Source organism: Chroicocephalus ridibundus, chromosome 6 (assembly GCF_963924245.1).
Source record: "Chroicocephalus ridibundus chromosome 6, bChrRid1.1, whole genome shotgun sequence".
Classification (NCBI taxonomy): Eukaryota; Metazoa; Chordata; class Aves; order Charadriiformes; family Laridae; genus Chroicocephalus; species Chroicocephalus ridibundus.
In genome coordinates, this window is record NC_086289.1 from 9,716,749 (window position 1) to 9,744,222 (window position 27,474).

The 27,474-nt window shown below is 38.1% G+C and overlaps 1 protein-coding gene across 1 annotated transcript; it reads right to left on the reverse strand.

Moving 5' to 3' along the window:
* Positions 1-236: 236 nt before the first annotated feature.
* TDRD1 (tudor domain containing 1) lies at positions 237-27,460 on the reverse strand. The gene is made up of 25 exons (XM_063338368.1): positions 27,276-27,460; positions 26,354-26,454; positions 24,864-24,934; positions 24,517-24,664; positions 23,942-24,047; positions 22,718-22,778; positions 20,975-21,079; positions 20,449-20,631; positions 19,682-19,828; positions 18,569-18,740; positions 16,916-16,999; positions 14,672-14,848; positions 13,387-13,494; positions 11,780-11,950; positions 10,104-10,352; positions 7,655-7,777; positions 6,584-6,694; positions 6,226-6,396; positions 4,946-5,191; positions 4,324-4,440; positions 3,994-4,104; positions 2,675-2,842; positions 2,044-2,265; positions 1,887-1,933; positions 237-343 (listed from the first exon to the last, which is right to left on the reverse strand). Exons 1-25 carry the CDS (start codon positions 27,458-27,460, stop codon positions 251-253), a joined length of 3,477 nt encoding a protein of 1,158 aa, XP_063194438.1. The 3' UTR covers positions 237-250.
* Positions 27,461-27,474: the final 14 nt, after the last annotated feature.

The window sequence follows — 27,474 nt, forward strand, 5'->3', positions numbered from 1 at the left end:
GCTTAGCAGCACACAGTGGTGTAAAACAAAAACCCAACGGAAAATTTAGCTTGCAGCTTTGCAATCCCTCAAGTTACATATTTATTCCACAATAACAATCCAAGCATACAGAGAAATACAGGTACATAAAGACAGCAGGATTTCTACAAAATTACTCTAATTTTTAAGCCGATGAATACACTTGCTCTTCCAGAAAAAGAAATGGCAGCAACATGGTACACATACAAATGAAATGGCACATGTCAGAGACTTAGTGCTCCAACAGTTTTTTCATTTCAGTGAATCCATCTGGATTTCCATACTTGTTTAAAAGGAAGAGTAGGATCTGTTCATGCTTTTTAAGCTGTGGGATAAGCAGAAAGGATTAGAAATATACAATGCTTTTTTTTTTTTTTTAAATGCTTGATTCAGATTAGGGTAGATCCTAAAACCACAAACTCAGCTAAGTCCCATATTAGTTCAATGAATATGCAGATTCTTTTTGCTGTAAAATCTTCTGGAGGGGGAAAAAGCCAGCAGAACTGTAGCTGGCTTCCCCACCACCACCACTTTTTTTTTCCCCCTGAAGAAGAAACTTCCTTGAACCAAAATGATGAAATACTCAAATTAGGACTGAGATCAGGATCTTAAACCTGGTTATTCACACATACCTATTTCCTGATATTTTCAGTTATATTGGAATCTTGGGTCTTTCTCTTCATCTGTCATGAGACTTTGAGCCAAACTTATCCAAGTAAGGAAGGATGACAAAACAGAAAGTGACCAATCAGAAAAGACATTAGGTAGATCACACTGGAAGACTGAAGAGATACAGAGGGTGAAGGGAGAAAGAGGTTCAACAGCCTTGAGTGGGACAGAGAAATCTGCTACAATCAGGAACAGCAGTTTTACCGCCTTTCTGCCCCTAAACTGCTGGTAACTATGCTTACTCTGAAGCAGTGAAGGTCTAAACGACCCTGAAAAGAAATGCTCTCTTCCTACCTCCTAAATATCAATATGCCTATTTTTGCTTTTGACCTTGCTGCTTCTGGCTGGGGAGAGAGGGGGAAGTTTGAACCACCCTTGAAATGGGTTTCTGTCTTTAAAATTCAAAATTTTGCTCATTCCTCTGACACAGATCCTCACTTTGAGGAAGGCTGATGCATCTTTTCTGGTAGACCTTAAGTTACTTCTAGTAGTCTAAAATTCCAATTTTTCATAAATAGCCTAAGTTAAAATAAAAATGAGAAAGCCTAAAGCCAGAAAGCCTTCAAAAATTACAGTAATATACCATATCTGTAAGAGACACTTAATTCGTTTTCAAAAGGAAAATGAATAATCTTACAACTGGCAAACACTGTTGCAAATGCCAGTATTTTACTGCACTCAGATTCTCAGCCCTCGCTCCATGACTGAAACTGTGGCACATACTAATTTCTGCTACCTGAAATACACATTTTAAGAATTTTCTTACACGTGCAGCTGTCTACCAAGTTGTATCCACAGCAAAACACAGACATATTACTGAAAAAAAATCCAGCTGCCAAATGGCACAGTTGTCCAAATGACACAGTTTATGCAAAACACCGCCACTACCTTCACACAACAGCCAAAAGCAAGTCTCCTGAGCCTTCCTACTCTAGGAAAAAAAAAAATAAAGCTGTACATGTGGCAAAACATAGACTTATGAAGTCTATGTGATCTCTACACTATCCTCCCTCAGTTTCAGGGTGCTCTAATTATTTACCACATAAAAAACAAACTGAGAAAAAGCACTGGGATATTCACTTCGTGTATCTTCAATGTTCTGGTTAGCTATCATCTCCCTACTCCCATTTGCTACACACAGGGCTTCTTTTAAATTCTGGAAATGTAAAAAAATGAGTATTGTTTGGACTAAATCTTACTTGCATTTTTAATTCTGTGCAGCAGCATTTGGTCGCACATCCACTGCCTACAAAAAACAAAGCAAGTGAATGAGCAACATACACATGGACACTGTTTCCCTAATTTAAGAGGTTCTTCAAATTACTTAATTTGAAGTAATTAAGTGGAAGTATGTACCTTGATGTTCAGTATGTAAGTTTTCAGCACTGCAGGACTTGACTAAACCTTCCATCACCAGTTTGTCAGCTACATTCAGACTACCATTTTCACAAAGTTTCTCCACTGTTACTAAATTAACATTTCCATTAATCCCTTTCCCTGTAATTGTGACGTATTTATTCAATAACATTTCTTTCAACCTGTCAAGTAATAATGGAGACCACTCAGCTTTCTGTATTCCTGCGGAAAAAAAAAAAGTACAGTCAAGTTTGTTCTATAAAGAATTCCTTTCTATGACTTGAATCTTATATGTAATGCCATCACTGTTTTTGAAAATACGATGCTAAGTTTTCCTAATATAAAATAGCTTACATTCAACAAATAATTAACTAGGAATATACTTTCTAAAACCGCTTTCACAGTATTAACCAGTATACTACATCAGCAGAACATCACATTGTTTATCAGTATCAAGGAATGAATATTACCATCGGAATAGGTACAGATTTATAACGTTCAAGAAAACCATAAAGGGCGTTTTGGGGGTGGGTTTTTTGGTTGTTCTGGGGGTTTGGGGTTTGTTTTCTGCGTGTTGGTTGGTTTTGGTTTTTTTTTTTTTGTTTTTTTTTTTTTTTTTTTTTTTTTTTACCTGCAAGTGAACATATAATTGTCTGAAAAGGCAGCTTTAAGTACGAATCAGTGATTGGTAGCACCTCTGAACGTGGTAACGTTTCTGTGTTCCCATAGTCTGCATATAGTACTTTCACTACAGACTCAGAAGCTTTTAGAACAAGAGCTCTGTACCAACAGCCATCACCTGAAAAGATTGGGACAAGAAGAATCACATGTGAAGTACCATCTTATAAAAACAGCTTATCCCAAGAACAAGAATTTGTTTAGTTTTCCAGGAATTTTTTAAATACTCTGGTATATACAAAAAGCCACTTGAAAAGAAGCAAGCCCACAGAAAAAGGGAATAGTTTCCGATTGCTGCATTCATAAAGACTGCAGAAAGTGTTGCTTTCAGAATTTTGCTCAAATAATACAAATAAGATTTTTCCTATAACACTGTTTTAAGAACACTAGCATACTGTATTTTTAGCTCCTTACTTTTGTTTTCCAATGCATATTAACTCTCAAAACATAACCAAAATACAAAAAAAAAAATCGTCTTTCCTCAATTGTCCTGAAGAGCTATAAACAAAAAATACAATAAAAAAATCAGCGGAAGTTAAAAACAACTGTCAAACCCTTAGCTATACTCTTGTGGGTCTGCCTAGTATTTTTTTTTTTTTTTTAATTCATCTATCCTGTTTTCCATGAGCTGTCATCTGATCTAGCACCCCAGTTTATTTTCAGCTCTTAACCAAATCTCCTGTAACAATCAACATTTAATATTTATGAGTCAACAGTACTTTTTTTAAAAAAATATTGAGCTAATATATCAGCAGAGTGTCTCTTCTGAAAGACCACAACAATAAATTAAGTTCCCTCCCTGTTAAGAATATTTTTGACTTGAACTAACAGTTCGCTAAGCCTGGACAGCTTGTCGGGCTAAGAAGGCTGAATGATCAGTTGTCACAGCCAGGGTCACCACTCAGTACCCACGCAAAACAACAAAAAAACACCCAGGCACCCACAAACCAGAAGTGGATCCGTATAGATGCAAGCGCACTATTGCTCTGCCATGAATTTCATGCCTCTGTGACTCAAACACAAACAAATTTCAGTTTAGACAGTAACTAGCTTGCTTTACTCTTAAAGCTCTGTACATTTTGCGGGGCACAACCTTCTCTCCTGGACTGTCAGACCATTTCTTTGCCCTAAACATGCAGCCAGGCTATCCTTTGTAACAGAATTAAGATTATCTGTACGCACTTTAAAGGTGGCATTTTACCTTTTTCTAAAGCAAAAACAAAACCCGTCTTTTACTGGTCAAGGAAACGCAAGAACAAATGATTGCCTCACCTGAAAACCTAGCACAACAGGCTTCACCCAGTTTTGGCTTGAAGGGCTGCTTCTTACAAGATTTACAGTAGCGTTCTAGTCCAATCAACTGCCTATGTAGCTTCTCTTGATCTACAGAAAAAAACATTTAATAACTAACAACATTTGGGTATAAAGAAGAGCATACTTTTAAGCTCCCCGTTCCCACCTTTTGCCTTTTTTTTTTTTTTTTTTTACATTTTTCTAATGTCCAAGCTACATTTCCATGTGGTTTGGTTGCTATAGGCATTTGTTTTATCAACTAGCTTCCAACAGTGACTTCTATTAGGAACAGTGAACACTTTTTCTTACCCTTAGTTTGAACTGGCACAGCGTAGAACAAGTCTGGGCTTACAACTTCTGTTACACAGACAGATACGGTTTCACCTACAGCCAATTCAATCGACTTCCAGCCTCCAAGTGAGGTTTCTAATAGAAACAGTAAGAAAATGCGGTTTACCACTTTCCTCCAAACATGCATATTATAAGTAACTGTTACAGAATATCTTTTTGAATTTTAGAGACAACTGCATGTCTTCACTTTAAGAAGAGAAATCTAAACCAAGGTAATTCTTGCTTAATTTGCTGTGCATAAGCTATTAGCATATAAAAGTAGCTAAAGTAAAAAGCACCACAGAAAAATAAGATATTGGAAAGTAAACATAGGAAAAAGTTTCAGTTGTAGCAAGTTTGTAATTCTCTACTATCAAATATTCAAATAGCATTCATTTAAGACAAACACAGCAATTTTCATCTTTCTCTTTTTGTCTGTAATGCCACCTGCAGGGCAGCTTGTGTTTAACTGTAAAAACTGACAACATAATCAAGACTATGCATGTTTATTATTAACTATAGTTAAACAGCAAGATCACAGTTAAAGGCTGGAATAGTGCAAATTCTTGTTCAATCTAAAAGTTAACATTCATTTAATTACCTTTTCCGTCAACAGATGTTTTTGGGAAGTTATTTTTATCTTGTAGAAGTTCCTTTACAGCCAATTTTTCAGAAGTTAATATCTCATTAATCACTTTTGGATGACCTGTGGAATTATCAATAAGCTCTACACCTGCCCCATCTCTGGAAAGGGAAGTTACTCTGGCTTGAAGCTTTATCCCTGCAGTGTACATACGAAGTCTTGCTGTAGCTTCTGGAATCCATTTGCTATTACCAGGCTTTATACCTAGGAGGCAGAAGAACTGTTCAAGATACCTCCATTGAGTGACCTACTTCAACAATTTATTTTAATTTTAAAAAATCCTTTCTTTTTTTTTTTTTTAAAGCACAGTTCAAAATACCGAGGCTACTTTTATTAGCTTTGGGATACATGTACTTTACTCTTTACTGGTCTTTCTCTTCCTCCTTTCTTCTAAAATATCACTTTCCCTCAGCACTCCGAAGTTTTCTTATGCTTTAGCTCAAACAACACTGTTAATGCTATTTATGAATCAATTTAATACAGCCTTTTATCAAAGGAGCAGAAAATCAAAGTGTTTTAAGAGACAAAAAAAAACCCAAACAGCAGAAGACACCTTGATGTGTCGTCTTCTTGTGGTTTTGCGCTTTTTCCTGTTTCCACATTTTTTATTTTTAAAACAAGTAGACTACGTTAGAATTAAAGAATAATTCTGTAGAATTTTGAGTGATTTGGTGTGGAAAAGGAAGAGGCAGAGAATTGGTAGAAGACTGAGAAACAGCAGTATGGTGCCAAATTCTGCAGGAATCAAATGAAACATCACTATAGAGAACTGAAAGGCCAACTTGCTTCATAAAAAACAGATGAGCTCCTTTGCCTACAAAAATTTTGAGAAAAAATTAAGTTGTACAAAAGCACCTTTACTCCTAGCAAGGCAGCAACCAAAAGCTAGTAAGCACTACAGATGAAGCAGAACTAAATGACAAGTTCCCTTTGACTGGTAAATCAGTAAGTAACCTCCATGCGTATCACTCCACAGCACTGTGAGGAGCTCAGGGAAGAGCCACCATCTTTCTGTTAAATACCAGTCTGCTGTGTAATAAGGCTAAAACAACAGCTCCCACAATTTCCAGAGGCTGAAAGCAACACAGACATTTACTATAAAAAACAAAAAAATACCCACAGAAAAACCCCAAAACCCAGTTCTGTGCAGTATACCCTGCCATCACCTCCTTCCCCAAAGCAACAAGTCTCTAAATGCAATAGCTCTTATAAGAGAAAGAATCCAAAAGAAGATCCACCTGAGAGCCAGCATTTAATTCCTTGAAATGGAAGTTTTAGGAATGAGGATGAGATCTGCCGTATTTTATCCAGTGGTACTTCCTCAACATTTCCATAGTCCACAAAGAATACTTTAACAGTTCCATCTGAAGTAACATTTTGCACCAAAGCACGGTACCAGTTACCATCATCTAATTTCAAAAAAAGTTTAAAAAAGAATAAAAATTACTTAACACATTTAGTAAGTTTACCAGCATTAACTTTTTAGTAAATAAATCAAATTCTTTGCTATCCTCTGCCAATGCAAACTATCAGCTCCTTTTTTTTTTTTTTGCTTTATGTTCAGCGTGGAAAAAAAAAAATTAGTCTGTTACTTACCAGAGAAAAAAGCACAGCAAGGTTCTCCATTCTCAGGCTTAATAATATTTGGTGGAGTTTTCTGACAGTATTCAGACAATGATTTGTTAAGTAAGTTAAGAGCAAGTAACTCTAAAAATTAGAAAGAAAAAAACAAAGACAAGAGCAACGAAATAAGCTGACTTGAAGTTTATCAATACTGTTTGCTGTATAGCTTATTTATAAAAAAAACTGATGGGAGATATCTGTGAATTTTAGAATTTCATGAGAACTGTTGACACTAAGTTAAACTATTTAATCTACTTAGACAGACTTATTAGCAGGAAGAGGTGAGATAGCTGATATTTACTAACAAGTTAGTTCAGTATAATAGCAAAGTGACCAGTAATTCTTCCTGCTAATCCACCAAGCACACTTCACTCCAAAATCTAAAGTATATTTTACAGCCAGATAACACCACAGGAATTATCTAGTTCAGACAGTGCATATGACACGTTTTGGTATCTCATCCTGGTTGCTTGTTTGTTTTTTGCATCAAGTCTGTTAGCCTGTTCTTTTTCTAGTAGGCTAAAAGCCAGCGTCTATCAGAAGTCTTTATATATGCAAATAGAGGAAAAAGATTATTCTTTTTAGCTTATCCAAGGGGAAGTCAAGTCTCAAAAGCTGCATTCTCTCATTTACATGTTACTTTATCTCTTTGAATCTTTGTAAGTTTTTACGAATTAGAAGAGGACAGAGTACTCAATGCAAGCTCCAGTAAATATTGTATGGGCACAGGGAACAAGTCTCTTATTTGCTATCTTTTGTTTAGATAAACTTTGCCTAGGTTATGGTAGCTCTTTTCACTTTTCTCTATATTCTTAGATTAAGGTTTATTCAACTGCTTACCTTCAACATTTTCAGATTTCAATCTCAGAGTCACTACATACCATGATCTAATTTCTTCATCATTCCACTTGTATTATTAGATAAAAAACCTCAGAGGTAAGCCTTGGTGCTATAAGCTCACTTGAAATAGTAATGCATTAGAACTATAATAAGTGACAAATTGGGAAGCAAACAAGCAGAAAGAAAAAAGCTGAATAAACTTACCACTGTTATTTGAAATCTGACAGTAGAATTCTCCAGGACTGTACAGCGTACACACTACGACATCTACTGTTTGTTTAAGAGTTAATTTACTCCACTTGCAAATTCTTTTGTTCGTTGTGTCCTCTAGAGAGGACAGAGAAGAGAGAAATAGAGGAAGGAAGAGAAATTAAAAGATTTTTACAGGAAAAAAGATACATCCTGAATGCTCATTCATGTCCTCAAACTTCTTGTTATAAATAATCTAACAGACTGATTACCAGTGAAAGCCTCTTAGCAGAATAAAAGCAAGTAAAAGAAGTGTGCCAGTTGCTTAATGTATTTCATTGCTACTGAGAAGTGCAAGCCATAGATGAGCAGAGAAGGGTAATCACACAAAGAGGTACAAGACCAGGTGGCAATAATCTGAGCAAGAGGGACTCCAGGTAACCTTGGTTTCTGGGAAACAGGGTAGGGGGCATAGAAGAGGGAAACAGCTGTCACCAAGAGAACAGGAAATGGTCTAAGGACAAGAAAGAACAAAAAGATTAATAGAAAGACTGGTTGCAGAAATTTGCACTGTATATTATTATAAGGTACTTGAAAGAAGCTTATTATTTAACATAAGTTGTAGAATAGATCATATGAAAACTAAATTATGGCACACTGGAGAAGCCATCGTTTCCTCCATTAGCACATTATTAAATATTCCTGTATTTTTCATAGCTGTTAAGTTTGTTACAGCTTGTGGTAAGCAGCAGCATGCAGAAATATTGTCAGCCTTTTTAAGAGTCAAGTCCAAGTGGCTGGCCTGCGACTTCAGTAGACCTTTCCAGTTTTATGTGTTTGTGGTTTTTTTCCTGAAAAGGAAGCTCAAGAACGTTTTGAGCTTCAAGGAAGACCACACTGAGATGCTGTTCCATCTACCCAGCACCGTGTCTGACAATAGATTACTTGAGGAAGTCATATTGCCCAACAGGCAAAGAAAACAAACCACAAAACCACCCCACCAAAAAAAAAAAAAAGTAATATCAAAACAGGCTCTCAATTCTTCTTTATTTTCAGTGGAATACAAGACTATCCTTCACACTGTAAGCAACTGCCAGATCCCTACTGGAAGAGACAAAGCACACTCGGCGTACTTTGAGAAATATGCTCGAAGAAATAGAAGCTGGCTGAATTTTCTACCCTGGAAGGAAGAAACATTGGCAAGAAAAATAAAAATTAACAAATGGCTCAAAGTTCAGAGAAAGCTTTAGGATGCTTAACAACTGTGAAATATAATTGTTTATTCTTTCATGTGATGCTGAGATTTCTTCTAAGTAGTTCTCTAAACCAAAAAATATACTGTTTATTACTTTCTGGCAAGCTTACTAAAGTCTACTCTTATACCTTGCTGGATCCAGCAATCACAGATTTAATCACTAAATTTAAATAAAGCAAACAAGTTAATGAAAAATTATTTTGCAAGTTGACAGATAAATATATCTGTTGAAATTCCAATATAAAAAGCACAAGTTTTAACACAAATAAGACAAAAGTTGTTAATCTCTTTAGAACCTGCATTCAAAAGCTCCCACTCAGTGCAAGAAATTAAAAAAAGGTGAGAAGTAACAAAGAAACCCATGAAGTACAAAACACGTCCAGGATGATAGCCACAGAACAACACATGCTTGGAGATAACCATGAAAGTTACCATTCATTTGAATTTTATAAGAGATTCTTTAACCTCTGAACAAAGATAAGGAATAAGCATGTCCTGGCTACAAAGCATTTAGTGGGGAAGATCAAAATTAAGGGATATGGACATAGCCTTGACAAAAAGACTTCCCCCAGTTTTCAGTACAGACCAATAAGGAAAGAATATATAATTTTACCAGATACGGGATGGAAAAAAGGGGCTTAACGTGCTTCACATGACAGAAGCTAGGAATCTTCCCACAATACAGAGAAGTGTGACGTAAAATTTGAAAATCTCTCAAATTGAAGCTTTGGTCACTAAATGCAAAAAAGGGAATTTAGGCATAGCCTTGAAGTTGTATAGGCTACTGTAGTCAAAAAAAATTCAAGGAATAAATATGTGGATTTAAGTTTAAAATATAGGACAATGAAGATGAAATACTATTTGAGCTAAAGGACAAGGGCATAAGAACAAGCAGGTACTAACCAGGCATGACATACTTCTACTAGAAATTGTAAGGCTCCTAACGGAAGTGAAATACCAGTATGGACTTCCAGAAGTAAGCAATTGCAACTTTGTTGTGTATGCACACATATACACATACATACGGACACACAAGCAAACACACAATTTCTTCATGGCAAAGTTGCCATGGCTAAACTTCAGAGCTGTGAAGGCTAGACTTCATGAGCCAGATTGGAAAGTTCTTACCAGTTAAGAACTTGCATTCTTTGTACCCACTCTAATAGGAGGTTAAATAATGCCAGTTCAGCAAGATGTGCTGGTACTCACCATCTGCTTGCTTAACATCACTCATTCCGATTGCTGGAAAGGCGATCCTCGACTCCTCAGCTGCACAGCCTTTCTCTTTGAGACAGCTTGATATATTTATTATTGGAGTAACCGATGCATCTACAAGCTCCACCACAGATCTAACGTTATCTTTATCCACTACTTTTACTGTGAACACTTTGTCTTTCACCAGTTGGTTCATAAAAAAAATAGTTTTTGATGTCCAGGCTCCTAATGGTGGCTTTACACCTAAAAAGGTCACATAGTATGGAAAGGTTCTGAGGACAGTCCAAGTCTCAACAGTATGTGGAAAGGTACAACAAAACTGTTTAAAACAATAGATTAAGCAGCAGAGATAACAAGTAACTTACCCTGACTCATGCTTGTACAAGATTACAAACCCAATTATCTAGATTCTGAACTTTTGTAGTACTTGGATTTAACAAAAGTCTGGCAGAGATCATGTATGATTAGTCTATTACACAAAGAGAATTCAGATTTAATTCTTCCTTAGTATGAATGTCTACGAAGTGTCAGTCTTTGGGTCTCATGAATACAACCTATAGTTTTGAACAACATTAACCAACTCTCAGCCAATGTATCTGCATCTTCCTCCTTAACTGTTTACTCCTTATGCTATTAAATTTATTTCTAAGATGCAAGTTATAACCAGAACTTTACAGTAACAGAAAGTCAGAAGTTGCCTTCCAGAAAGATATAATTTATGCAGCAGTAATCCTTGGCTCTAATCAGGAAACATTATCTGATCACTTTTTTATGTCCATGTTGTGTTTAGGACCTTTCTTGGTCCTAGAACGCTCATTAGCGGCTATAGGCATCGTGATTTTCCCCAGAAAAGAGATTTCTTTAGGTCACATTCGATATGTACTGGTTTCATCTCTACATACAAGGGAGGCACTTTTTTTTTGTTTTCCTCCAAAGTAAGAAGCTAGAACGCTGCTCTGAACTTTACCAAAAAATTTGAAAAGCAGGTTAAATAATGAGTATTGTAAAGGACGGATAGATATCAAGTATTCTAAAGGAAGGGTAGGGAAGTAGAGGGGTGGACTGTCTTGCATAGTGATGGGAACAAACAGAGAAAAAAGATTTCCAACAGCAGGTTAAGCTCTTGTATGTATGACATACAAGTATGTCAAAACCAACGGATTATGATCCTGGCTTGAGACAGAAGGATGAACTAGGAAGCGCCAAAGTCCCTTCCAGCTTCACAGATTTCACAAGCCTACAGAAAGGAGTTTACCAGTAGTTTCACTAGATTTGCCTCAGCAGAGGGGTACAGATACAGTTCTGAACTTCAATACATAAAATGAAATGTTACCTTCCCCTGCAGTGTTAGAACCACAACAGATTTAAGAATTCCACAAATCCAGTGGGTGACTGAATTTTGCTTAGAACAGAAGCACATGCAAAACCGAACAGGTATGTTAATACAGCACAGTTTTCCAAACACACAACTGCAGGTCACCAGGTACATTAGGAAAGATTTGTCACATTTTGTAGATATGCTACAACAATTAAGAATTACAGAAATAATGCTTAGTATTACCTCCACCCTTCCTCATATTTCATTATAAGACACTACAGATGCGATTGTTACATATCCCCACTTATTTGGCCTCTATGCAGTTTGAAACAGCTTATAGTTTATTTCATACCTGCCAAGGTACATCTTATGGCTTGAGCTGGCAAGTCCATTAATCTTGGAATCATAGGACGAAGTTTAGTCAGTGGAAGAACTTCACGATTACCATAATCTATGTAGCCCACCAAAATAGCATCTTCAGAAACATATTCTATAACAGCAGCACGATACCAAAGATTGTCTTCTAGAAAGGAAGATACAGAGGTTCACTGTACTTGCTTTTAACTTCCGAGAACAGAATGATTTTTGGGGGCAGACCACAATAAAAATACAACGTCAATCTCAGCATAAAAACCAGCAGCATTACAGTTCACACAAACCTTCACAAACCCCTTTTGAACTCGGTATCTACCACCATCACCCCTTGTAGGAGTTGAGTGTTGCAAACTCATTCCTTCCCCACAGAACCCCACCCCTTCACAAACACATATTGCAACAAAGAATTGACTACATTATGTGGAGGTAGTGCTTAATTTCAACATTTAGACAAACAGCAAACAGTATCTCGGCTGACCGCAGTTCAAAGGTCACACAACAGATCTAATAATTTAAGTATTTCACTTAAATTAAAATATTTGAGAAATACAAATAACAAGCTTACTCAAGTTTATTGAGGTACCTGAGGTACTGAACCGATCGCTTTCTCTAGCTAGGCACCTGAAACCAGTGCCAAGACAGCTTATTAGCAATACTACCTTTTTCTGAATATACAAAAAAGCATTTATTTCAGCTTATCTGTTCAATCCCTGCAGCTAATCTATTCAAAGTAGCAAAACCACAGGAAATGTTTATCAATCAAATGACCAGGAACGTTTGTCAATCACATAAAGAAGTTATAGCAGCAACATTTCTGAAGAACAAGGCTCAAGAACAGCAATGTGTAGGTTTTTTTCTTGTTAAAAGCTGGATGAAAAGGAGAATGACCTGTGAGGAAGAGAGGTTCATCTTCATCCTACTGCACTCACGCAAACAGAACTTCAGATTCTAACACATAAAAGTATTTCTTTCATATAGACCTATCAACTCCTAGCACAAAACACTGCTTTATGCAGAATACTAGCCTATGTTCAGGCAAGATCCAGTTACGTCATGGGACTTACAGAAACTTGACATCAGTGATAACTATCAGGTGGAAATTAAGTTATGAACATACAGTTCAGGACTACCAGGTCTTGGCTAAATAACATTTTGAGAAGAAGCCTATCTGACCAGCATCATTACATATAATCCCATTTCTTCTGTCCCTTTTTTGGTGTCTAAAATTTCTACATTTATTTCCAGCCACACGATATAGTGCTCATCAATACATTAAAATAAAAAAATAATCAAATTTCTTCATGGTCTCTTATAAAGCTCGTTTATACAAAAATGAACCCAGTGGTAAGAGTTTGCTTAATGAAGGGACCATCTTATGGTCTTTTTTTTTTAACTAGCATTTTACAGATGTCATCATTTGCTATTAATAAGTTTTAAAATCACTACCAAATGCTATCCACAGCTAAAACCAGACACAAATAAATGAACTCTATATGAAATGTTTCTAAACATAATTATAAATTGTGTTTATTTTTTGTAATAAGGTGACATAAATTAAGAGACGCATTTTCACTTCATTTTTACCTGTGAACTGGGCACAGCACACATTTCCAACAGCAGGATGGAAAGCTGGACTACTGGGAAATTTGTCACAATGTTCATTAAGAGACACCTGAAGTTCAGCAAGTTGACCTGTTATTAAAATATATAGGTTTTGGAACATACACTGTCTTGTAACTATTACAAAAGTACACAAATCTCAAGTTCAAAGCCTGGAAGAACATCTTGTAGGACAATGGAGATTACCTCACATAATACCAAAATAGTGATGAGACTAGGACTCTTCTATCAGCAAGATCAAAGAGAGTCCTCACATGAGTCTGAGCAGTAAAGAGAATGGACAGGGAAAGTCAGTCACAGACTTTTTCAACACAGGAACAAAACTGAAGCCAGTAGGAATTGAAACCAAGCTAATGGAGGCACGCTAGAAAGAAACCAAGGAAGACAGCTCTTCAAACAATAGGCAGATTATAAGTATCACTTCTTGCCAAAGGACACGCTATGCGTCTACCCAAAACTCAAAGGCTGCACAAGTACACCAAAGAGAAACGCACTGTCGAAGATACACCAGATCACACTGAGCTGCAAAAGCCCTTTTAGCTTGAAAAACAATAAATGCTGGCTCTGACAGCACAAGGAGGACGCATCCCACAAATTTACTCTGCTCTTATTCTACCCAGACATCTGTTTATGGGCACTGTGAGAGGTGTACCGAAATCCCTGCAGCCTAGTACGCTGGCCCACTATAATGTTACTTATGGTCTTATGTTTTACTGTATCAGAAGACACCAAAGCAGGGGTTGGGCACTACTATCCGGCCTTCTCATACTCAGATATTCTCCCTATACTATGTAACAAAGAAGTTAGTCCATGAACCCAGCTTATGAGGAAACACTTCCCTCCAGTGGTAACGCAACAAGGCATCACAGGAATAAACAAAGTAATTAGAAACTCACACACATTTCTGGAACACATGAGAAAACGTATTTAACATTAAATATTTCTGATGCAAAATGAATTCAGATTGTTAAAATCCATACCATACCATTTTTCTACTTTGCACTACCCAGACTGCCTGCAAATTATCACCTTACAGGTGAGTAAGTGATATTAATGGCTAATGCTGCTAAAAACATCCTCTACAGCACCATGGCTCTTAACTGACTGAGGCATGGCCTAATACTACGGAGAATCACCATTTCAGATCAAACTACACGACTAGCAACACCTCCCTCCAGCCACTCTCTACTGCAGAGAAGAAAATGCCATACTAGGTTATCTTACATCCCGTTTTCAACGCATTGCTTACGGGCATTGTGTATCTGCTGACAGAAGAAGTCTCCTGGATTTCGAACGCAGGAAACCACACCGGAAAATGCATCTCCGATACATACAGAGACACACCCTGTAGCTGAATTAGCACAGTGAAGAAATTCTTCATCTTCAGGTATTTTTTCTTTACTGCCCTTGGAATGGTTTTCTGACACTGTACATGGGGGGAAAAAAACCAAACAAACAAACAAAAAAAAAGAGATTACTGATTAAAGCTAGATGACTTTGAAATGTGCAACCTCACCAGCCAGAATTCAGAGACTTAAAAACTGTGCTAAATTAAAACTACAAAATTTAAACACACTGAAGCAGTTTATTCTTTTTGCTGACTCTTTGAACTTTGAAAGCTCCTATCGTATTATCCATGAAATTAATGCTCACATAATCATCACTAAACAAGTACTTCATACTATTAAAAAGCATGGTAGGGGAACCTCAATCCATCCCACTTCTACCAGTGCCAGCAACAGACGCCCAGAGCCTGGAGAAGGATCACAGGTCAGCAGAAAAGCACCTGGAGTACAGCGCAAAGGAATTCCAGCCACTAAGCCAGCTTCATCGGGGGCCCAACTTAAATGCCTCTGTGCAAATGCACATGGCATGGGGAGTAAGAGGAGTTAAGAGACATGGCCTGCAGGGCTATGACCTTATTGGCATCACAAAGGCACAGTGGGATGGCTCCTATGACTGGAGTGTTGGAATGGAAGGACACAGGCTCTTCAGGAAGAAAAGGCATGGGAGACAAGGTGTTGCCCTCTACATCAAGGATCAGCCGGAGCGCATAGAGCTCCGCCTGGGGATGGATGAGAAGCCAACCAAGAGCTTATGGATCAGAATTAAAGGGAGGGCAGGGACAGGTGACACTACAGCGGGGTCCGCTACAAGCTACTGGTCCAGTCAGGAAGACGGAGCAGATGAGGCTCTCTACAGACAGATAGGAGCAGCCTCACGTTCCCAAGCCCTGGACCTCATGGAAGACGTCAACTGCTCCAATATCTGGTTAATATTCAAGGATCACCTCCTCCAAGCTCCGGAGTGATGCATCCCAGCTAAGAGGAAGTCAGGCAAAAAAACCAGAAAGCCTGCATGGATGAACAATGAGCTCCCAGACAAACTCAAACACAAAAAAGAAGCCTACAGATAGTGGAAGCAAGGATTGGTAGCCGAGGAGGAATACAGAGAAATTTTCCAAGCAGTCAGGGATGAGGTTAGGACACTAAAGCCCAGATTTAAATTGCTGACACCAAGTTGTGTGGAGCAGGCAACATGCTGGAGGGAAGGGATACCATGAAGAGGCACCTGGACAGGCTTGAGACGTGGGCCCGTGCAAACCTCATGAAATTCAACCAGGCCAAGTGCAAGGTCCTCCATCCGGGCCAAGACAATCCCAAGCACAAATACAGACTGGGCAGAGAATGGATTGAGAGCAGCCCTGAGGAGAAGGACTTGGGGGTGTTAGTTGATGAGAAGCTCAATGTGAGCGATGTATGCTCGCAGCCCACTCTACTCCACTCTCATGGGACCACACCTGCAGGACTGTGTCCAGCTCTGGGGCCCCCAAAATAAGAAGGACATGGACCTGTTGGAGCACGTTCAGAGGAGGTCCACAAAAATGATCAGAGGGCTGGAGCACCTCTCCTATGAAAACAGGCTGAGAGAGTTGGGGTTGTTCAGCCTGGAGAAGAGAAGGCTCCGGGGACACCTTATAGTCCCTTCCAGCACCTAAAGGGGACCTACAGGAAAGATGGGGAGGGACACTTTATAAGGGAGCAGAGTGATAGGATGACGGGTAATGGTTTTAAACTGAAAGAGGGAAGATTTAGATTGGATATTCAGAAAAAATTCTTTATTGTGATGGTGGTGAGACACTGGAACAAGTTGCCCAGACAAGCTGTGGATGCCCCATCCAAGTGTTCAAGGCCAGGCTGGATGGGGCTTTGAGCAACCTGGTCTCATGGGAGGTGTCCCTGTCCATGGCAGGGGAGTTGGCACTAGATCTTTGAGGTTCCATCCAACTCAAACCATTCTATGATTCTATGATAGGTGCTACTGTCACTAGTGAACTGAAGGAAGCTCCACTAGATGATTTTTTTAAGCAGGAGGTGACACTAGTGAACAGCTAGAATATCTACTACATTCAGAATATCGTGTGACATACGAGGACTTAAAATTCCCCAAGTTTTTTCCATCTTTTACTAAGGAGTTTGATTTGCTTGCTTACCTGTTGGAGAGTCTGCTCCTTTGGCATTACTTCCGGGAGTTAAATCAGACCTAATTTCTAGAGGTACTTTATCTAGGCAGTCTCCTAAAATACAGATGTAATAAACAAAATTATTTATCATACAAGATAGTCATCACTCAGTTTCATTTCAGAAACATCTTCTGAGCCTGACCTATATCCCTACACAAGATGATCATGTATTACTTATTTGTTGAGCACTCATGCTTAGAATGCAAAATAAAAGCAGTTTCAGAGCAACTCAACTACTTGAGTTTTCTCAAGACATTCACAGCTTCAAGACTGTTTGAATAAATGAGCAAAGCGGTAACAATCAACATTTACTTGTAGTTGCTGAAGATTGTCGGCTGAAAAACTGATTACAGCTTTTCATACAAGGATTCACAACTTACCTCCATATTTACAACACTGAGTATGCAATGAATTACCAAGGCTTACAAGAAATCTTGAGTTTCTTAGCTATTACGTATTCCATTTCAAATGCATGAAGCAGTATTCAAAGCTTTCAATATAGTTATTTTCAACTGAAAACCTGAATACAGTTGTTTAAGTTGCTTGTAAAGTCAGGAAATAAATGCACGCAACATTTCATGAATGCTGTCATATTTTTGTGATCTTCTCTCCAAGAGGTTGGCAAGTTATATTGCTTTACTATTAGTGTGCTAATAGCACACCAAAGCAACCACACGTGAAATATGCCCAGCACAACTTTGAATAAGTTGAATTTACACAGGATTAAAATGAGCCATCATTTTATGGACTGCAGGGATTATGACACGAAGATAAGCTTCCTGCACACCAGGAAATTTAGCAAGCTAAGAGGATCAAATATCATTTCCTTCAAAGTTTCTGTGGGCTGCACATCAACAACAAGAATGTGCTCTTAGCACTATATTTATCTTGCTCTGCAGACAGAAAAGAGCCAAATAAAATAGCCCCACAAATAATGACAACAGGCCACACCTTCTCTGTATTGATCTGGCTCCATAATCAAAGCCACCCCTCCAGCTCAACTGAAAATCTGAATTCAGACTCCTCAAAAGGTCAGGTGCTCTGCTTGTCTCTATCCACTGAGGCTTGCTAAGTTAGAAATATAAACATGCTTAGAGTTCTCCAACTAGATACAACAACATCCAGTGGTTGCACTTTCTTTGGGGCACTTGTTTAGTGAGCACGTACGAAATATAGCAAAAGCTGGTAAAATTCTTAGTGGAACTAGAAACTAGTACTATCATTTTTAAAGAGTTAAAACCACATGAGATGAAAGGAACAACATGGTCCCAAATCTGCATGCATGTATTAAAACAGAAAAATAAACATGACAATTCAGAAAATACTATATTTATTACAATTCTACTGGAAAAGTAACCTTACTAAGATTTCAGGCTATTAGGCATAACAAGATATTTCAGGTACAGACATTTTAAAATGACCTCTATATGGAAAGGTGAAATAAAAGAAAATTTTAAAAAATAAAATAAAATCAAGGGGTAAGTTGGGAGCGTGACAGGAGGGAGGAGGGCAAAAAAACACCTCTCTTTTAAAGGTATTGCACAGCGGTAGGGGGATGGAACGTGAACATGAAAGACTTATCAATTCTGTTGGGTATTTTTCCCCACACTACCAAGTACTTACCAAAATCTGGAAGAACAACATCTACAACAAAACTCAACATCATTTCCTCCTGTAATATGTCAACAACAGTTACTGAACAGTGCTTTCCCATGAGCTGGGAAGAAAAGCTGGCGATGCCTTCATTCCATCCTTTTTCTTTTGGATCACAATTAGCAAAGGAACACTTAATGGCCTAGAAAGAATTACAATTAGAACTACATCAGATAGGGCATTGTCTGCGACTAATAATTAAGGCCCTCAAAAACATCATCTTGCATATAAAAATTAAAGCTGCTGTTGGAATTTGAAGCGCTATCAACTAACTTCTTTACAAGAGAGTTAAGAATTAGGAAATTAAGTTCAAAATGTAAACTGCAATTCCTCTGATTCTCCCACTATTTATGCGGTTTTACGTAAGGCACGGTTTTATCACGTCACACCTGACCACAGGTGCATGTCCTAACTTGACCTCAGCAGACACTGAGGGCTTTATGCCAAGATTGGAACAGCTTTCAAAATCTTTTATGGACCCAGCAGAAAGTCACGTGAACAAACTATAAAAGACTATTCCAATAGCTGTCAGTCATAGCTGTCACTGCTTGACAGAATGCTTCTCTATTCTTCTTTGTCTATAGTTAAACATACTAGTTTAACTCACAGATTAAAGCTAGACCATCTAATTTGTAATGGAAGACATTCACATAGTATGGCAATGAACTCAGACCAACAGCTGTCTTTACTCCAAACAAAGTTTGCCCAGACTACAAGCAATTTTTCACTACTGCATGAGACCAGATTAGCATATGCAGGCAGAATGTTTCCCTTTGCTGTCCCCTAGCATATAAGGGCCATGCAAACTTAACTGCCCTGCAGGGTTTTTTTTTTTATCAATTCAGAACCCAAGAATTCTGTGACTAGGAAGAAAAAAGCCATGTAGCCTTCCTCACTCCTATGCAATAGCTAGGGAACATTTGAGAAAGTGAACCTTAGTGTAGTATAGCAGTTTTTACGCACCACTTTCACTGAACACAAAATACCATTGATAGTGACAGTCACACTGAGACACCGAGTTACACTCATCTCAGAGATATTCATTTAAAATACCTCAGTTACTTTTAGGAAACTAGAACTCACACACGGAGGAAACAACAGTTCAATGTCTTTGTGCAGAGCTTTAATCCAGCAGAGTGGAATATTTTCTTCATTTCCATGATCTATATAGAATACTTGTGCTTTCTTCTGCAATATATCCACATCTTTTACCAGTGCTCTATTCCAGGTCTGTGTAAGAATAAATTACAATCTTAGTAAGAGCACAACATATTTTGCTTTACTTCATCAGGTTTGTTTATCAACAAAGGCACTAACGAACTCTGAAGCAACTCAAATGAACACAACTCACTGTAGTGTTGACTGGCGTGAAGATAGAATTCTACTCCTATGGGTATTGGCTACTGTACAGTAAATTAAGGGGGAAGAAAGACAAAAGAGGGGTGGGAAGGGAAACAGGAGCTAGATGTAGCTATAGAAACGTAAACAGAAAAGTCAGGTAAGAAATGAAGTAAGAATAACTTCCTTATTAGCAGAGTCATATTCCAAACTGTTCTAACTACAGTAGTTTAGACTTGCTAAGAACACACACAGCCTTCAAGCAACAGTAGGACAAACAGTGCCTATACAGCTCAAGTACATACAGACATAGAAGTGAACTTTTCAGAGGGGGCAAGAAAATCAGTGCCTTAAATGTGAGTTCCAAATGTTGTAAAATTAGTTACTACCACAATTCCACCACAATAAACTGATCTCTAATTAGCAACCTCCACTGGTAAAGACATAAAAGCAAAACATGCAAAACATGACCTCAACATAGAATGGTTATTTTATGGACAACCAGATATTACCTGATCCAAAGAACACCTTGCAACACAGACTTCCCCTTTGATAGCAATATATTGTTCTTGAATAACTGTGTTAGCGTAACAGTCTTGCAGTTTCACGTAAAGCTTTCTGATCTGGTCTAAAACTTCTGGAGAACTCATCTGTATATAAAATTCACTTGGACTCTTGAACTCTGTTACTGTACCCTAAAGAGAAAAGCCACAGCAGATGATGCTTATGCAAGAACAACCTACAGTATATTATTCAGAACCAGCATTCATTTCAACAAATGCATTTCAACCTATAGCTGATTTTGTTCTTTTATTTTGAATCTAGAAGTAATTAAATGCAGGGAACAAAACCAGTGATGTTGGTCTTAACAGAAATAATCTTCCTCACTTACTCCCACTGCCCCCATCGTTTGCATTTACTCATCTTCATAAAAATAAAGGAATTTTACATGTGAGCAAAATAAGACGAATAGCTGGGGTGACACACAGCTATACATGCTTAACAAAGCATCATAGGATTCTTCCAAAATAAAAGTACCTGAACTTCCATAGCTTTTTTGATCCCTAGAGTCTGGAGATCTGAAAGCATTATTTTCTTTATGGGCTCTTCTGTCTTGAGGGAATCCACAGATGTTGAATTATCCTATTTAAAACAGCTACAAGTTATGTTTAAACTGGAATGGTTCAGCTGTAGCTCCTTGTAGTAACAAATGAAAAAAGAACTTACCATTTCAAGAAGCATATAAAAAACTGCTTTTTTTGACTTTCAATAAGTCTTACAGAGTTTGTATTAGTCTTGAAAATAACTTAAAACATTGTCATAGAGATATACTGAACAGACAATGAAAAACAAGTGCTGAAGTCACACATTCACCTCCTCCTTTCACACGTTTTACAGGACAACTCAGATATATTTCCTGCTTGCGATGCTCTCACAAACAGGAGGAATCAAGTTCCACCTGCCTCCTTGTAGCCTTAACACACAGAGTGGATTACAGCTACTGCTTTAACTGCAGGCACCTTTTTTTAAAAAAAACAAAAAAGGTCAAAACATTTAGTGCAGCCTGCCTAATGCGTACCATCTGTGCCTGTGACATCCTAAAAACATTATAAAAATAATCTTATACACATTTTTAGGGAAAAACTCTTTTACATTTCAACCAACGTACTGCAGGCAATGCACGATGACTGAGATTACTATTAAAACTGCCAAATTAATTGTTTACTTGCAACTCCTAGAACATTTTCCATAAAAACACATCTCACAGTACAACAGCAAAATACATTTAAGATTGTTCAATACGCAATATAAGGTCTCTTCCTTCCGCAGAACTTGCTCAAGATTCAAATGGACCGTGAAAAAAGAAAACCTTCTGTTATTTCAAAATAAGTTTGCTACAAATTGTTTACTCATATTGTACGACCTCTTGATATAAAGGTGCCTCACTATCAGTTGATCAGTTTTACCAGAACACAGTCAAAACTACACACAGCAGAAAGTTATCAGGATGAACTAACAGAAGTCTCATGATCCAAAATGAAGCCTCCTTTCTAAATTCCTTCAAAAAGTTAAGCAGATGAATGAGCTACTTCAAAGAAGTGTATGACAAAGGAGTTTTTTTGTACAGTGCAAACACGGGGCTAGTTGGAGATATGCCTATTTACTCGTTTAAATATCATCCCAAGAAACCATGAAGACAGAAGAATGATCTCCTGCAGAAGAGTTCATAGGAACACTACAGGAAACGTTTGGCCGAAAGTAAGATCAAGAGAGGCTTCAAAACATTACAAAGGAGAACTGTGTCACTTTCAATTCCTGCTATAGCAAAGAAACAAAAGCTTATCTGCATCTCTTACCATACAATACTACATTAAATGTATTTCTCAAATTTACAAGGCTCTAAGCATCAGCTCATGATCTGCAAAGAAAACAAGAAGATACCAGAATTTTTCTGAACTGGATGAGCTACATCCGCTTCCTTCCTAAAATGCTTCTCTAGCAACATCATACATGTCTTGATTTTTAACTTTCACACAAATGTTTAAAAAAAAAAAAAAAACAACAACCAAGTTGTCTGATAGCATTGCTAAAGGCTGTAGAAGTAACATATTTTTGAATGCTTCTCCCATTAACTTTTGATTTGAAGCACTGATCTTTCTAAAATGAGTAGATTATAATATTTGGAATTTGTTCTTTTCCTGTACAGGTTAAATTAAGCATATTGCAACTAGCTCACAGCAGATCCATTCAAGACAGTGAATATATATATATATTCTGTACCTTAAGATAAACTCCCTTCTCAGTTTTAGCAGGTAACTTGCCTCCATTTTTATTACTTACACTGTAATAAAAAAAAAAAAAAAGTTAATTTTGAAGAACTAAAGATAGACAAACAGCATTCATAACACTTACTTGCAAATAAAACAAAAAGGCTGTGTTCATAATACATGGGTTTTGTCAACGCTTATAAACACTCGCAAGAAAAACAATATGGTAGATTTGTTAGATCCCCATCATCCAGCACTTGGTATGTTTTTCCTAATGCCATCAACAAGAATTAAATTGATTTTGATTAAAATGGAGAATGTTGTTGTAGAGCTCTGCTAACACTGTAATCCCAAGCAAAACTTAAGAACTATAAAATCATTTAAAAAAAGTGTTGCTATTTCAATTGAATACGTAAGTAATATCCAGGCAACTTATATACCAGATTGTTCCGTGTTCCCTCCATTCAGTCACTGTAGAAAAACTTGTGGGGGAAAGAACATCTCTCTTGTAAACTTCGATTATGGACACCTGGTTGCAGGTTCACTGAACTGCTATCGTCATGCTAGAGATTGTCGACTTAAATGCTCAGATCACTCCCCTAAACTGTTCCAAAGCCAGCCAGACAATTTGTTCTGTGTCATAACCTAATGGGTGCTTACTTCAATTGAAACAGATTAGAGAGTGATCTCTTGAGCATCTAAACTAGCATGTCAAAAAGCAATAACGAGCAGCTAGAGAATGACCTGGCTGAGACAACTTCTTCTAATTGAGCTGTGCTCATCAAAGATAAAATATCCATGAATTTCACTGAGGCTACAGTTAGATTGAAAGCGTGCCTCTTCAGAGTCTGTTAAATGCAATCCATTAACTATACCACTGCTGAAAAGCATGGTCTCATTTGTACTCCCTTCCCCACGTCATGAACAGCAATAACAAAGTTATGTGATAAGCTGGTATTCTTACTGCATACTCACATAGTTTTGACACAAGTAAAAATAATGTTTTTGCTTTAAATCACACTACAGAATACCTTAAGAACTCCAACAATATCTTTCAAGTCAACTTTCTAAAGCAGCAGAGCTGAGTTTTCTGACAAGTATGAGATAATGCAGTACTAGCCTAAGAATAAGCAACATATTTTACTGTAGTAGTGCTTTGACATGGTCATTTAATTTGTATTGGGACGGATATTGTCTTTCAGTAAAGATTATTTGGCAGAACTTTTAACAAACTTACTTCTGTTTAACTGGCTCACATACAACACTATGTGTTGACCAATCTTTCTTCTGACAATCTGCAGAGCAATAGTATATTTGCTTGCATTGGGAACATCTGAAGGATCCTAAAAAAAAAAAAACCAACAAGAAAGTCAGAGATAAATATCTATTATCAGAAGAGACAACAGCTGTTAAGATACAGACTCCATGTATTATTTAATAAACTGCTTTGCTTTACAAGACAGTTCCACTATAGTTCTAAGCACATGCAAATAGATATTTGTATTCACGTATACCTATCAGACATTACTGCCCCATATGTCCCAAATTCCTTCTATACTTAAGAAGGAAAAAAGAAACCATTTTTCATTAAGGAGATGCTCTCTTCTGTTTATCAGTTCCATAACTCCAGCTATGTTCTGAATAGTTGCTATACTTGCATCTGAGAGAGAAAAATACACATCCATTTTAAGATATTTCTAAGCAAACCTTCTGATCTGGTTGCAAACCTTCTGATCTGGTTGCAAACCTTCTGATCTGGTTTCATTGATAAATACACTATGCATCACAGACTACAGGACAATAGGCACTTACCAAACAGACCACAACAATGGCAAGTCCTCATTTGAGGGGGTGATACTAATGAATTAAAGAGACTCTTCTCATAGCCAATAGAGAAAACATTTTCAGAGGAATATTGCAATTTCTTTGGCTTCTCATGAATCAAATCAGAACGCGACACCTGTGGAAAAAAAAAATCTTAAGTTAATCTTACCAGAAAAGAAGGTGCACATTCGGGTAAAAATATACTAACATGCCAAAATGTGACAATAAAGAGAGACAAAATTGCAAAGGTCTACAAAGAGCAATATACGCTGATCTTTTCTGCTTTCTAGATGCGTTCAGAATATTTGGGGCAATTATAAAGTACAATAACTCACAGTATTTCCTTTATTAGCTGCAGCTGTCAACAGCAAGTTCCCTCTGCCAGTTATGCCTTCCATGGAACTTCCTAAAGTAGAAATATTTGCAAAGGGATACGATTAACAATGCTAATGTATGCACATGTTATGGAGTATTTGTAGTAAGACACGAGGCTCTTATCTACTCCTACTATTCTGCTAGCACATTTAAGCAAATAGAGACGCTAGGACCATGTCACACTTTGGAAGTCACTTCTTGTTATCACTTCGGTACTATGTTTATTCAAACTTACCATCAGTGATATTACTAAAGCAACAGTTTTACCCCTCTGTGCTTATCACTCAATATAAGTCTTAATATTCTCCATCCATAAACTTGTTTCAATTAAATTTGCTCATCAGGGGAGAAAAAAAATAATTACATAGCCTCCAATATCCATAGGGCAAAAATTCAGAATAAGCAATTTTACAGTAGGTGAAATGGAACAAGTTTCTTTCAACAGTTGAACATATAGTCTATGTTAAGAGTATACCTATACATAGTTTTGTCACATCAACAAGTATGCAGAACAAAATACTCTGAAACAAGAGATTCTGACTTTCCAGCGACTGCCTCATAAGCCTTGTTGTCTTTCCGGTGAGTTTATTCTTTTCAAACCACTCTTACAAGACAAACTTTCACCTAAGCCTGCATACCAATATATTAGGAACTAAGTTTTTGTAAGTGGGCAACTCACAAAAAACTTGTTTCAGATGGAGACTACACATGTCATTTGGAGCTTGTTCCAGTCTGGCAAGTTTATTAGCCCAAGTTCTCCATCAAGCCAATATAAAACTTACATGGCCTTTTTTCCCCACCTGGAAGCAAGTTAATTTTGTATACTTTGCCTAAACTAAAATTCTTGCCTAACATGAAATAAAATTTCACATACACTCCAGACCTAAGGTGGCTGTATACCAAACTATCTCAGACCTCCCAGAATCAAGTCTTTCCCTCCCCTTTCCCCCCCATTAGGAGTAAAACAGAACGTGGATCAGACAGTACCGAGGCACCGATGAAGGCAAGAGACACTGCTGGAGGAACTCCGACTCCTGCTGCATGTATCCATGCCAAATTTCCCCAGTACTCCAATTATCCTGTTTTTTCAATTATCTAAGACATTCCAGCCCACACAAGTTTGGATAATTAGGAGTCAGCTGTTATTTATAAGCCATACTCATACTGATGACGTTTATCAATAACCAAGCACATACACAATCACAGAAGAACAAAGTCAAGACACCTTTGTCAAGCTTTGGACAAAGTCTCTCTTTTATTACACTTGCACTGCAGTTAAAACTTTGTGTATTGTTTCAACACTTAGCAAAAAATACCCTGTATTGTTTGTTCACAAAATACTGACTTTTGTTAGGTATTTCAGAAATTGAGCCTCAAAACTAAGAGCTTCTCAACAGGAAGTTGGCAATTGTGATTCTGCTGCTTTAACCTTCAACTGCAACTTTATTACCTTTGTTCTTTGCTCGAAGCGGTTCTGCCATCGCGTAAATGTTCAAATCAGGGTATGACGAAAGGTGGTTGTATGATGAAAGGTGGCTGTAGGCCAGGTAACTACAAGAGCATGGATTTAAAGATTAATTCAGGCAGGTGCACAAATTAAATATTAAAATATTTTAAAGTCATGTTCTGAAGCTATACTTTAGCATCAGTTTTGGAAGGCTAATTCTCTACTATTTCTTTAGTTCGTACTGTAAAAAGTAAAATCCTTTCTGTGTTAAAGATCTCCACAATGAACAGTCCAGATTAAAAATAAACAACAAAGAGTCCTTTATGAGAGGAGAGCACTGAGGAGCAGGGGGGCTGTCATGACCTGCACATAAAGCTTGCCAGAGTCACAAGGGCCTGTCTTTTTTGAGGACACCTCACTCTATTTTAGATAAATCTTCCCTATATTGGAAGCTGCAGTTACGGGCTCTAGGCGACTGGGAGAGCAGCCACAGCGAAGGCCCTGGGATGACCAGCCATTTCTGAGGGGGCAGAGCCATCGCCTGAGGGGCGACCGCTGTGCCAGGCTCTGCCAAAACTAAACTTTGGCACCTGCTTTCACAACACTAACACACAATATTATTAGTTTAAATGTAAGAATACTCTCTCGCTACACCACATGGGAGAAATCAAACTAAAATGAACTCGCAAATAAAGCAGAGCAGTCTTCGGGCACACAAACTGACACAGCAATCAACTCAACCACAAACAAGCTTTCGCAACCGAGCGGTACCAGTACATGCTATTTTAATTAGTTCAAAATAAAATTAAACATCCCTACCCCACAGCCCCAAGCCGAGGCTAGGCCGCTGCCGGCGCAGACCGGACCGGACCGGACCGCGCCCCTTCCCTCCCTCAGGGCAGCGCTCGCCCCCGCCGCGCCTCACGGGAGGCCAGGCCGGCCCCTCACTCGAGGGCCCATCGGCTGGAGAAGAAGCACCGGCGCTGTGAGGGGAGCGGCGACTCCCCGCGGCTCCTCCCGCCCAGCAGCGGACCGGCGGCGGGGCGGGGGCACGTGCTGCCCGCCCGGTAGTAGCCGGCGGGAGCCGGCGCTCCTCGGCTGCGCCGCCATCTTACCCGGGAAGG

Bases quoted from the DNA above. Each gene is read 5' to 3' on its own strand.
- TDRD1 (XM_063338368.1), bottom strand. From the start codon at position 27,460: ATGGCGGCGCAGCCGAGGAGCGCCGGCTCCCGCCGGCTACTACCGGGC. The intron at 21,080-22,717 runs GTACAGAATATA...TGTTTTAAATAG, and splicing joins AGAAGGGAGTTTATCTTAAG to GATAATTCAACATCTGTGGA. The intron at 2,843-3,993 runs GTGAGGCAATCA...CAATCTTTTCAG, and splicing joins CTGTTGTGCTAGGTTTTCAG to GTGATGGCTGTTGGTACAGA.